The sequence below is a fragment of the Caloenas nicobarica genome, chromosome 23 (assembly GCF_036013445.1).
Source record: "Caloenas nicobarica isolate bCalNic1 chromosome 23, bCalNic1.hap1, whole genome shotgun sequence".
Taxonomy (NCBI): domain Eukaryota; kingdom Metazoa; phylum Chordata; class Aves; order Columbiformes; family Columbidae; genus Caloenas; species Caloenas nicobarica.
In genome coordinates this window covers 3,539,241-3,551,957 of record NC_088267.1, presented here as the reverse complement: position 1 = coordinate 3,551,957, position 12,717 = coordinate 3,539,241, and the positions used below count along the sequence as shown (strand labels likewise).

The 12,717-nt window shown below is 59.6% G+C and overlaps 1 protein-coding gene across 1 annotated transcript; it reads right to left on the bottom strand.

The window, feature by feature from the left end:
* Positions 1–1,641: 1,641 nt before the first annotated feature.
* C23H1orf216 (chromosome 23 C1orf216 homolog) lies at positions 1,642–5,106 on the bottom strand. Its single transcript, XM_065650713.1, has 2 exons — positions 5,086–5,106; positions 1,642–3,763 (listed from the first exon to the last, which is right to left on the bottom strand). Exon 2 carries the CDS (start codon positions 3,745–3,747, stop codon positions 2,914–2,916), a length of 834 nt encoding a protein of 277 aa, XP_065506785.1. The 5' UTR covers positions 3,748–3,763; positions 5,086–5,106; the 3' UTR covers positions 1,642–2,913.
* Between the last annotated feature and the right edge of the window lie 7,611 nt (positions 5,107–12,717).

Sequence of the window (12,717 nt, the reverse complement as noted above, 5' to 3'; positions counted from 1 at the left end):
TAACTTTCAAAGAAAGGCAACATTTGCCAAATCTTGCTTGGTGCAGTAAAACCAGTCCACTGTTACAGGGGTTTAATACAATAAAAACAATAAACTTTCAGAGGAGACTTAAAAACAAAGGGCCCTGTCTGCCGAGCAGGGAAATTCAAGCTCCCACGCCCCGGGCTCCGTCGCTTGTCGTCCCCCTCGTGCCGATCACGAGCCCCAACGTGGCTCCATCCAGCCCCCACAGCGATGCTCAGTGTCCCGCCGACCGGGCGTTTGAAGCCAGAGCATCTCTGAGCCCCCGCAAGCCGCGTTATCCATCTGCCAGCTGAGGATCCAACCCCTTATTTACTGAGGACTGGAAATCCCGGAGGTTGGGGACATCCCTGGGCTGGTCCTGGGGCGCATCCCTGTCCCCAGCCCCATTGCACCCACCCTGCGTGGGACCGGGGGGGGTTTGCAGGGTTACACTCCCCGGGGGGGGCTCTCCCCAAGTCTGGGCTCAGCCTGGCAGCTTTTTATCTCTTTATTGTTTCCCCCCACCCTGCAGTTGGTTGGGGTTTTAATTAATTCACAAATCTCATTTGGGCACCGGTGCTGGGGGTGGAAAAAAACCCCTCTGTCTGAAGCTGATTTTGCAAATCAGCACCGGCCATCGCGAAGCAGCTCTCGGGGCTCCCAATAACCCAGGAGGAAGCCTCGTGCTTGCGGAGCAGATCCGCCACTTTGATGTGCTCCCGCAGTTATTCTTTCATTTCTTGAGCAAATAATCCGGATTTTCACAATATTTACCTTGGAAATAATTATTTGTGTAAAGCATTTGACCAAGATAAACAGAGAAAGGCTGGGGCTCTGCAGGGCTGGGAGCGCAGGCGGCCCGAGGGCTCAGGTTCCCCTAAACCTGCCGGAGCCCAAGCTGCAAAATGGGACTTAAAACCGAGAACACGCGTGTCCTGAGGAACCGGTGGAGGGCTGGGGACAAACCTCCCCATAGCCCCAGCTGGAGGGCAGTCTAAGGACAGAAAAATACAGCTGCTCTGCCCTTCAGGAATTGCCAACCCTGAGTCTGTAAAAGGGGCTATAGCATCCCTGAGTTCCCACCGATTCGCGGGCTGTAAAGGAGAAGCAGAAAGAGAGGGGAGAAAAACAAAAAAAAGGTGAGGGAAGGTTCAAAGGCTGGCTACAGCTTCGGGTTTTCATCTCTAGTTAATCTCTGCAAGGCCCGAGGCAAAGTCACCTTTGGGTCAACACTCAGGTGTTTTTATCTGCGTCCCCATCTGCCCCAGCTGCCCCCCAGCCCCCCCATCTGTGGGGCCACAGGGCAGGGCGGGGGGGCTGCCCCGGGAACCTGGTCCCCCCACTTCACCCCACGCTGTCCCCGGGCAGGGGGTAAATCCTGCACCCACACTGCACCCCAGCACCTGCTCCCCACGGCAGGAGATGGCAGCGGTGTCCAGCCTGAGTTTCTGAAAGCAAAAAGACTTTTAAATTGAGAAATTAATTTAAATGAACTAAGTGCGGGTGTCGGTACAGCACGGCGTGTGCCCAGGGATGGGAGATGGTGCTGGGACCTGTGCCCCGACCTGCTGCTCCCGGCGCATCCCCGCTGCACGCCCAGGGAAATGAAGGAACAAATCGCAGCTCTCTCACCTCCAAGGCGTTTATTAAGGTGTGTGACATGCCCACGATCACACGTCTGGGACGCGAAACAGGCAGCAGGCGCTGGACACGAAGGAGCAGGACGTGGAGGCAGCCAGAGCAGCGCCAGCTTTCGGGGATGCTGCCGGACCCCTCTGGTGAGCCGAGTGTCCCCACGACTCTGGGCAGGATGGGGACCGCGGTCTCCTTGGTTCCCTCCCCGGCTGAGCCCTTGGCTGGCAGAGAAACCGCCCCGCTGCTGCTCCTTCCGCGTCAGCAACTTAAATAGAGTCATACATGTCATACTAACACTTAGCAAAATACAGCAAACAAACACAGCATCTCCTTTTTAATCCCTATTTGACGACTGCTCTTTGTATTCTGTATGCAGTCCTCACTGGATAAAATGTAGATTAGAAAAAAATATTCTCTTTGCTTTCAAGTGATAAATTAATACAAACACCAACAGCACGACTTTGCAAGCAGGTTCCTGATCATGCACCATGTTAAAACATCTCCCGCGACAGACAGATGTGCATATACACACACTGGCTGCAAGGAAAAACCTAAGTTAACTCTTCTCTAATACTGAACCTAAAAAAAAATACATATTGGATTTAAATCAGTTGACACTTAAATTTACTCTTCAGCATTCTGAGGTCACTTTTCAGAATGATTTTTATTTCCCTTTCTCTCCCCATCTCTCTGCATGAGTTTAGATCTTATCTGCAAAGCTTCTATATGTGCTTCATCAGGTCGTGCACCTGGGTGAGTCCCGAGAACGGCTCCGGACGCCTTGCTCCCACCGAAAGCACCAGCAATGTTTAAGGGCGGCTGGGTTGTTTCGGAACGGGCACACGGGCGGGGATGTGGGAGGTGAGCTGGGCTCGTGCCTGTGCCCCAGGACGCACTGAGGTGCTTTGCCAAGGTACATTTAAAAGCTTTGCTGCCCCGAGGCCCTCGCTGCCGCAGGGCTCGTCCCACCACAGCCTCACACAAAGGAGATAAATTAGATTTAAAAGATGTGCCTCGTCACCCCGGGCTCAGCAAACCCCAAAGTGCTGATGTCTGCCCAGCCCAACACCACAGCCCCCAGACCGGCAGGACATGGTGCAGCAGCAGAATTAATTCCCATGCAGAGGGAAAATTGAGATGATGCTTTGGGGACTCTCAGCTACGGTGGAGAGAGACGGGAAGGACAGGGTGGGCAGCAGGTGCCCGGTGAGCGCTCGGCACCGGCGTGCGGTGCAGAGATGCTGCTGACCAGCCCCGCGCCGGCCCAGGGGCACCTTAGGGGCTGGGGACGGCCGCGCCGGCGGGACACGCCGGGCCGTGCTGCATACAGCGGATGAGCTCCTTGCGGTTGTCCAGGATGGTGTCGAAACTCTCCTGCAGCCGGTTCTGCTGGTCCACGACTTTCTGCTGGAGGCCGTGGATCCAGCGCAGCAGGGCCAGGCGCCGGTACATCACCAGCTGGATGTGATGCTTCTCCTTCTCCCGCTCCTTGAAGCGCTCCTTGTCCTGGAGGTGCTGAACGGCCTCCGCCAGCGCCGGGAACAGGGTCCCGGGCTCAGCCGCCCCCGCCTGCGGTGGGCTCCCAGGGCGGGGGGCAGCGGCGGGAGGGTCCCAAGCGCTGCCGCAGGCGCTGTCGGGGCTGTCAATGCTGAGGGAGCTGCTGGCGTAGCCGTTGTCCTCCACGGGGGAGCTCGGCGCCTCGCCGCATCCCCCATCCGGCTCCTCGGCGGCGCTTTGGCCCCCCGCCCCGCCGACCTCCGCTCCCTCGAGGGGGCTGCGCACCCCCGGCTCGGGGAGACGCGGCCGCGCGGTGCCCGGGCTCGGGGCGGTGTCCCTAAGCCGGCCCTGGACCATCTGTCTCTGCGTTAATAACAGCAGATTATCGGATGGATTTGTGGTGTTTTCGCTCCGGCTGGAGCCCTCCTCCGGCGGGGTCCCCAGCGCTGCCCGGCTCCAGTTCTCGTTGCTGTCACACACCTCTCCCACGAAGTTGGAGTTGGAGTCCTGCCCGCAGCCGGTCCCCGGCACGGCCGTGCCCAGCGCCGGGTCCCCCCGGCCCTGCCGGAACGGGGCGTTCGCCGCGGCGCCGGGCACGCAGAAGGCGAACATCTCGCTGATCTCCTGCCTGCAAGAGAGAGGCAGAGCCATAACACGTCTGTTTGGCATGTGGGCCGGCACAACCAGAACTGCGATCGGCCACAGCGAGATAAAATACTACTTTATTTGCCTCTCCTTAAAACTGCTGAACCCCAGTCATGGGCCAGGCCAAAAGCCAACTGCCCGAGGCAGAAGGGCTCAACCTTTCCTGGTGTTTGGCCGCTGCTCTCAGTATGTCCCCAGGAAACATCGTCAAGGGGCAAGTCCTCACCCGAAGCAGAAGCTTGGGGCAAGCACCGCACCCATCTCTCCTCCCTGGGAGCTCTAGCCCAAAAACACCCTACACGGCTCCCCTTCGGTGCCTGTCGGAGGCCATCGCGGCATCGCAGGGCGCAGGCACGCAGCCAGCACGCTCTGCTCCAGCAGCGTTTGTGCTCATGGTAGATGCAATTAATTCGGTGCTGGTAAAGGTTTGCTTGGAAAGAGCTGCTTTTCCAGCAGCAATAAAATTCATTTAAGCAGGTGAGACTGCCTGGGCTCCCCTGCACAAACTGAGCCGTCTCCCTTAGGCTCGGCTGTGGGTCGGGTCTGGTCTCCGCCAGCACCCAAACCAGTAACCCCGCTAGGCAGCTGCCCTCTCTGCAAGATGGAGAGCAGAGAATGCCAGAAAAGGAAAGGTTAACCCAGCATTTCTTGCTGGGTCATTGGCAGCGAGAGCCGATCTCTGAGCTCTCTCCCAGCAAGGCCACGCTCACAAGAATCACACGAAGGAAAACCCATCGAGCGTTCCAGTTTCACCCCTGGAAAGCCGCCCAGAGGCAGGAACGGGTCTGGGGTGCAGCGTACCCAGCTTGGGGTGTGGGGCAGGGGCTGCACCAGTGCCGGGGTCCCAGGGCAGAGCCGTGAACATCCACTGTGTCACCGTGCAACCGTGGCCCCATCTCTCAGCACCGTGCCCCGCGGCTGGCGATACCGCACGGCATGCAGGACGCCCGGGGCAGAGGATGGGGAGCTCAGCCCCACAAGTGCTGTTTACCAGGGCAAGGATGGCACCCGAGGGAGGAGGGCGAGAGCCAGGGGCTCCCGAAGCCCTGAGGGTCCTCCCACCCCGACCCCGGCCCGCAGCCATCGGGCTGACATCCCCGTAAATCCGCCCCACCCGCCGGATGCGCCGTGCGAGGATGCGGCCCCGGGGGCACCGAGCCCAGGAGCATCCCCGCAGCCCCCGCGCCGCAGCCGCACTGCGCCGGGAAACCGCCGCGGGGAAAGGGGAGAAGGAGGAACCGGGGGCGGCTGCGACCCCCGAGCCCGGCCCGGCCCCGCCGCCCCCCGGCCCGGCCCCGCACTCACCGCGCCCCGGGCTCGGGCCGCCGCCGCCGCCGCGGGTGGGAGCGGAAGCGGCCCCGCGTGGGGAGGCGTCACGGCCGCACTTCCGAGCGCGGCTGCGGGGGGGCCGGGGCTGCGCGCCCGGGGAGCGGCCGCGCTGGGGCCAGATGTGGGGCTGAGCATCTCTGTGCGCGCCGTGCCGCTGGATGCAGCCACGGCATCCCGCGGGAAATCCCTGCGTGTCTGCCCGGCCTGGGAGGGGGAAAGGGGAAATTCCCACCCGTGTCAGCCCGCGCGTGGGAGAGGCTCCTGGGGGCAGGGGGCGTCGGGCGGGAGCCCCCCGTCAGCCACAGCCTGGCGCAGGGTGGGAGTGGGGCTGTGCACCGGGCTGGGATGCGTGTGGGTGCACCCCCCGTGGGTGTCACCCGGGGTCCAGACACCCCGGCTCCTTCCCAGCTCCGGCCCTGTCGGTCCCGTGAGCCTCAGCAGGTCCCCGCAGGGACGAGGGGGGCGGCGGGAACCCCACGCTCAACGGGGCCTTTATTCCCCTCACCCAGAGCCAGGGTGTCCGTGCGCTGGGAAAGGAAAAGGCTCAGCAACATCAAACGGCTCCCACGAGCGCCGCGGGTCACATGAAGCACCATGAGTGTTTTGGGAGATAAAGAGGCTTTGTGGGGCTGGGGGGGGATGCACGGCAATGAGGCCTGGGAGCCGGGGCGGGGGCAGCCGGGGTGCCGCAGACCCCCCGTTACTCGCAGAGCTGCCCTGGTCAGGGACGGTCTCATGTCCCGCTGAGTCCAGCTGATGTGGCCATCGCCAGCATCCCATGGGAGCTCGGGATGGACGTGGCATGAGCACAGCACCATCATCCCGCGGGCTCTGCCCCCCAACCCACCCTGCCCAAAGAGAGTCTCACCCATGGAGGACTCAGCACTGCCCGAAGGAAGAAGAGGGGATGAATGTGCTTTCGGAGTGGACAAAGATCCTCTCCAAAGCTCCAGACTGTGGGAGGTGGGATGGTGGGGAGAAATGCTGAGAGCAGATGTTCCCCCCTGATATTGCAAGGATTCAGAGCAGTGGAATAAGGCTAATAAGTGAAAAATAAGTTCTTTTAACTTCCCATCTGCCTGACAGGCCCCTAGGCAGCCTCTCCTGCTCCGGGCTGCTCCAGCCCCAAAGGCTTCGACACCTCCATCAAGAAGAAATCCATGAGGTGGGACCGAGAGCTGTACCCAGGGCGCTGCGACTGCAGCACTCCTCCTAGGAAAGCCTGAGATTAAAGAAACAAAACCTTCCTGTCACACAGGAAAGGCAGAAACCGGCTTAAGACATGTCGGGCAGGAAAGAAAAAAGTTTGTCCAAACAATGGGCTCAGCTCTGCTCTGCCCTGAGCTGAGTGTTTACTTGTTGGTGCTGCTTGTTAGCGCTCGAATTGAAACAAGATATTTGTGACCAAGAGCTAGGAGGAAAGTTTCATCCGTTCAGGGACCTTCTCCTCCCATTTACTGAGAGGAGGCGCATCTGAAAACAGGCCCTTTTCACCACTGGTTTACACTTCAACGAGCAAAAGCAAACTCCAAGCTCAGCCCAGGTTTGGCTGGCGGGGCAGGAGCAGGTTTGCTCCTCTCTGGGTTTACTCATCCCCAGCCCAGTGATGCCCGCGGGGCCGGTCGGGGTTGACGTGCTGGAGCAGCCACAGACCCGCTGCCTCGGCTCCGGCTCCGCTGGCGGGACCCTCCCCTGGATTTTGGGGGTTTCCTCCCCCAACCGGTGGGAGCCGGGTGGGTGCCGGCTTCCCGGAGGGAGCTGGGAGCAGCGGGTGCAGGGGTCGGTCTCGCTGGGGTTGGTTTTGCACAGGTTTAGCTCAGGTTCTGCCCAGCAGCCCTAGTCCTGGGATTATCTGTATCTGATGCGGACCAGAGGGATTTGCTGCTTGCAATGAAAACAGCCCCATTTCCCCGCAAAGTTGCGCCCCCTCAGCTGCTCCTCAGCCCAAAGACGCTGCCAGCAGGGACAGCTTGGGGTGCAGGAGAGGGGACGTGGGGACACGGGGATGGCTGCGCTGATCCCTTCAGGGACAGGGGGAAAGGCAAGGTTTGGAGGTGGAGGGGGGTTTGCAACGGATTTCAGAGTCATCTTCCCCTCCCCTTCCCCCACTTTGTTCCAGAAATAAATTAAAAGCTCTCTCTCCAGGAAATTAAAACTCATTTAAGAAGACTGAGTGCAGGATCTGATGCACTGGGGTTTCAGAGGTGGGTGTCCCGGTGCACCTCGGGGCTCAGAGGGGAGAAGGGTGCTGGGGTGACCCCTCAGAACCCCTCCAGAAGCCACCGCCGCCAAATTTCTCCACCAAAGCAGGTCCCTGGGACCCTGGGTGCAGCCTGGCTGTGGGACCCCCCTTGCACCCAAGATGGGGAACCCATCCTGAAAGAGTTAAGGGTGAAACATTGCAGAAATTAAAAAAAAAAAAAAAAAGGAAAAAAAATTACAAAAGAAAAAAATGCCATGAACCACATGCGACCTAACCTCCCCAGCGGCTCATCTGAGTTTAATAACGGAGAAGGGAAATCTCCCAAAAAGCTCTCAGAGAAATTAAAGTAAACAGCATGTTGACCCCCAAGCCCAGGCTGCCCCGCCGCTGACTCGGCCCGGCTGCGCGGCCACTGGCTCCTCGGCCATCGCCGTAATTGTAAACATGTTTGGGTAAATACGAGGGGGGGGTTCGGGGGGTCCCCGGGGAGCCTGTGGCCGGGCGGGAGCAGCTCTCAGCAGAAACCGGGGCCGAGCATCAAAGACGTGGCCACGGGGGATGCCGTGGACCGATGGCTCCGGGTGGCGTGGCCGTGCTGTGTCCCCAGATGTGACGGGCTTGGCACAGCTGCGGCTTGGGGACCGAGGTGGTCCGTGGGCCTAGGAGCCACCGGGACCGTCACACTGTGGGTTTGGGGCTGCAAAACCCAATGTCAAGAGCACTGGCAGGTCCTGCTGATGGAGGGAGGAGGAGGATGCTATAAAGGGTTTCTCCTCTTGGCCTCACAACATTTAAAAACAACACTCCTATTTTTGTAGATGTCGGTCATTTTTGTAGGCTGAGGGAAGAAAAAGCAACCCCGGGCTGTGCGAGTGCTGGGGCTCCTCGCCGGGGAGGGGACGGCAAAGCCACCAGCCTCCGAGGGGGTGGCGGAGCTGAGTGTCACTGACAGCCTGGCCCTGCTCTGTCCTCAGCCCTGTCCCCATCCCCATCCCCGTCCCCATCCCCATTCCCGTCCCCATCCCCATCCCCATCCCTATCCCCATCCCCGTCCCCATCCCCATCCCCATCCCTATCCCCATCCCCATCCCCATTCCCGTCCCCATCCCCATCCCCATCCCCATCCCCTTCCCCATCCCCATCCCCATCCCCGTCCCCATTCCCGTCCCCGTCCCCATTCCTGTCCCCGTCCCCATCCCCATCCCTGTCCCCATCCCCATCCCCGTCCCCATTCCCATCCCCGTTCCCATCCCCATCCCCGTCCCCATCCCCATCCCCGTCCCCATTCCCGTCCCCATCCCCATCCCCGTCCCCATCCCCATCCCCATTCCCGTCCCCATCCCCATCCCCATCCCCATCCCCATCCCCATTCCCATCCCCGTCCCCATCCCCATCCCCGTCCCCATTCCTGTCCCCGTCCCCATCCCCATCCCTGTCCCCATCCCCATCCCCATCCCCATCCCCATCCCCATCCCCGTCCCCATCCCCGTCCCCATCCCCGTCCCCATCCCCATCCCCATCCCCATTCCTGTCCCCGTCCCCATCCCCATCCCCATCCCTGTCCCCGTCCCCATCCCCTTCCCCGTCCCCATCCCTGTCCCCGTCCCCATCCCCATCCCCATCCCCATTCCCATCCCCGTCCCCATCCCCGTCCCCATCCCCATCCCCATCCCCATCCCCATCCCCGTCCCCATCCCCGTCCCCATCCCCGTCCCCATCCCCATCCCCATCCCCATTCCTGTCCCCATCCCCATCCCCATCCCCATCCCTGTCCCCGTCCCCATCCCCTTCCCCGTCCCCATCCCTGTCCCCGTCCCCATCCCCATCCCCATCCCCATTCCCATCCCCGTCCCCATCCCCGTCCCCATCCCCATCCCCATCCCCATCCCCATCCCCATTCCTGTCCTGCGGTGCCCTCACATGCAGCATCCCCGTCTGCATTTCCTATGGGGATTTTTGGGGAAAACTCCCCTCCAGGGCAGGGGAAGGGGTTGGAGGGGGCTGGATCCGGGTGCCCCGCAGCCCCGGCACCGGGCTGGTCCCCGCTCCCTGCCGTCTACCTGTAAAACAAACCATATTTCGATCAGACTCAAAGGCAGTGACGGATGCGCTGTATTTGGTGAAAAATGCCAGGAATCCACAGCCAGATTGGATTTCAGAGGAGCCAGGAATCCCATGGAGGCCAGAACATTTGCACGGGACTGGGGGGCAAAGCCCCCCCCAGGCCTGAGGGTCAACCCTGGGATGGTGCTGGGGGGAGGAGGAGGAGGAGGAGGAGGAAGGGGCTGCGCGGCCAGAGAGCCCAGCAGAGAAGGAAGGGACAAGGCATCGGTGACGGGGACCCAGCTCTGCCCCAGGGACACGCGGCCCCATCAGAGACCCCCCTCACCAAACCCCTGTGTCCGGGGAGAAACCTCCTGCCCAGACCTCCTTCCTTTTTGCTGTCCTGACTCCCAAACCTGGGGCTGATCTTGGTTTGGGAGAGGGGGCTCTGCCAAGAGAGCGAAGCTGGGGTCTCGCAGACGTTTCCTCTGGGGTTTATCGGCTGCAGAGCTACAAACGGGGAATATTGACGGCAGCTCCACCCCTTCCAGCAGCCCGGGACCCAAAAATCACCATTTCCTCTTGGCTTGTGAATCACTAATAAACTCCAGACAGAAAGCTCTGATTAGGAAATTGTTTGGGAACCGGAGAGGAAGGGGGAGGGATGGGCGCTCACCGCCTCGGCCGGGGGCTCGGGGCAGCCTTGTCGCTTGGTGTCACCTCCAGGTCCCCATTTCGGGGTCCCCACGGCTGCTCCGGCCACGAGCGACACCCCATGCCAAGCCTGGGGGCTCCCTGGGTCTGGCCGTAGCCAAAGCTCACCAGGGGGTGGAACTGTCTGTCTGCGAGGATTTGGGGATGAAAATCACTCTGTACATATTTTTTTCTTTGATGGGACCGTCCCCTCCCTCCCTGCAGATGAAAGGCTCAGGGCAGCTCCCTGCAGCCCCCCCAACTGCTGCGCACTTGTCCTGCAGCAGAAAGGCTCCACATTTGGACCTCATAACGCAGAAAACTTCAGGATTTTGAAATTTCAGTCTTGGACACAAATCTGATACATTCCATAAATGCTTTAATTTATCCCTTTGTCACAATATTCGATAAAAGGTTTCATTTCAGCTGCTCTGCTTTGATTAATAACTGTAACAGATTCTAACCTGAAGGAATCATCTTATATTGCGTTCGTGGAAATTAAATGTTTGATTGCACATAGTCAGGATTTTCTGATGTGGAAACTGCCCCACTGGAGAACTCTAATCAAAAAACACTTTTTTTTTTTTTTCTCAGTTCTCCCTTCAACTATAACAAGTCAAAACATCTGTTAAAATTCAACCGGAGCAAAATAGGCTGAAAAATTTAGAATTCTGAGTGTACAATTAACCGAGTGCCCACGTTGCAGCCAGGTGGGACGGGGGCCAAGGGCTCTGCACGCCGGGTGTGGGTCTGGCCGGGAGCGGGGTCCTGGGGGGGTCCCACTGCCCCGTCCCCCTGTCCTGGCCCGGTGTCACCGGGAGCTGTGCGGTGCCACCCACACCTGCCGGAGCTGCCACTGCTGGGGACGATGGTGACATCCCGCCAAGGCTTGGGGCATCGCTGGGTTTGTGCTGGTACTGGCCGGGATCCCCCCAGCAGAAAAGACCTTTGAAGCAGAAGGCGCCTTTTGAACCGAAAAGGACGCTTTCCTTATGTTTGACATCCTCTACTTTTTAATAAAAATAGAAACACTGGAATTCCAGGGTTGGGTTCCTTTTCCTTCCTCTTTTGTCCTTTTCCATGGCCGATGTGGGGTTTAAATGTCCCTAAGCCGTGAGAAAAGGCAGAGGGATGGAAAGCAAGAGGGAAAACCCAAACCCCAGAGCATTTGGGAACAGGAGCACTTGTCTGAGCGGCAGCTGCTGCTTGTCGGTGCCGATCCCCGCCATGCCGCAGGTGCCCCTGTGCTGGTCGGGGAGCGGTGGCACATTTTTGAGGTCAGAAAGCAGAGTTTTCAGCAATTAGAGCAGCATGCCAAGATAAAGCCCCGCTTCCTGGCAGGTCCGTTCCCATCAGCCGGTTTGGGTCCCGGCGAGACGGACCCCGGCGTGGGGCTGTCCTGGCGGGAGCAGCCCGGCAAATTCTCTCTGCATGGGTGAAATTCCCTCCGCTACCGAGGTTATTATCTCCCAACAGGAACCAACAATATCCTTTCATTTAGGCACTAATTTGAACAATGTGCGCGGCCCGGGGAGGAAGGGCACTCGCTGCTCCAGAGCCTTTGATAAATCCGGGCAGGAGCCAAACCAGAGGGAAAACCAAACCTCGTGGTGATGCGAGCGGCTCAGCAATGTGGGGCCACGGGCTGGTGCTGGTGCGCACACATCCCCAGCAGCTCCCCAGGGGCTGGTGACAGTGGCCACCTCGCCCTGTGCGGTTTGCCGTGGGATCAGCGCAGTCTGCAACTGATCCCAACGGGGATCTCCACTGCCACGTGGCCAGCAGCAGCACCCCCATTCCCATCCCAACCCATTCCCATTCCATCCCATTCCCATCCGATCCCACCCCATTCCATCCCACCCCATTCTTGTCTCCATTCTCATCTCCATTCCCATCCCATCCCCATCCGTATCCCCATCCCTTTCCCATTCCCATGCCTGTCCCATTCCATCCCATCCCACCCCATTCCCATCTACATCCCCATCCCATTCCCATCCCACCTCCATCCTCATCTCCATTCCATTCCCATTCCCATCCCATTCCCATCCATATCCCCATCCAATTCCATTCCCATTCCCATCCCACCCCATCCCATTCCCATCCATGTCCTCATCCCCATCCATATCCCCATCCAATCCCATTTCCATTCCAATCCCATCCCATCTGATTCCCACTGGCCACCCCAGTGCTGGTCCCTCCTGGGCAAACCCCGTGGGGGTTTGCAGGGGAATTTGGGGGGATTTCTACTGTATTTACTCTTTAAGGTGCAGCCGTGATGAATATTCACACCCATGTGGGGAGAACAGGCACGTTCCCCAACAGGGATATCGGTTGGAACATCATCTAATTGATTACGTGGAAATTGCTCCTGGTAGAAAGGGAAGCCCTCGCCTCGCTCTCGGTGAATTAATTTAGCTTTCGCCGTTCTTCGCTGTGTTCAATTAATCTTGTTAAAGTGATACAATTTTAGCTTGCACTTCACACACAGGGGTATGGGGAAGGCCCTGGCTGATAACGAGCGGAGGTTTGTTAATGAGGGGCTGACGGGGGCTCAGCCCCTTCGCACAGGGGGTCAGTGGTGGGACAGGGGCTCCTATCCCGATGTGTGGGATCAGACCGGGGACCGGTGGGACCCCGGGGTGCCGTCCCATGGCCACCGGGATGCAGGA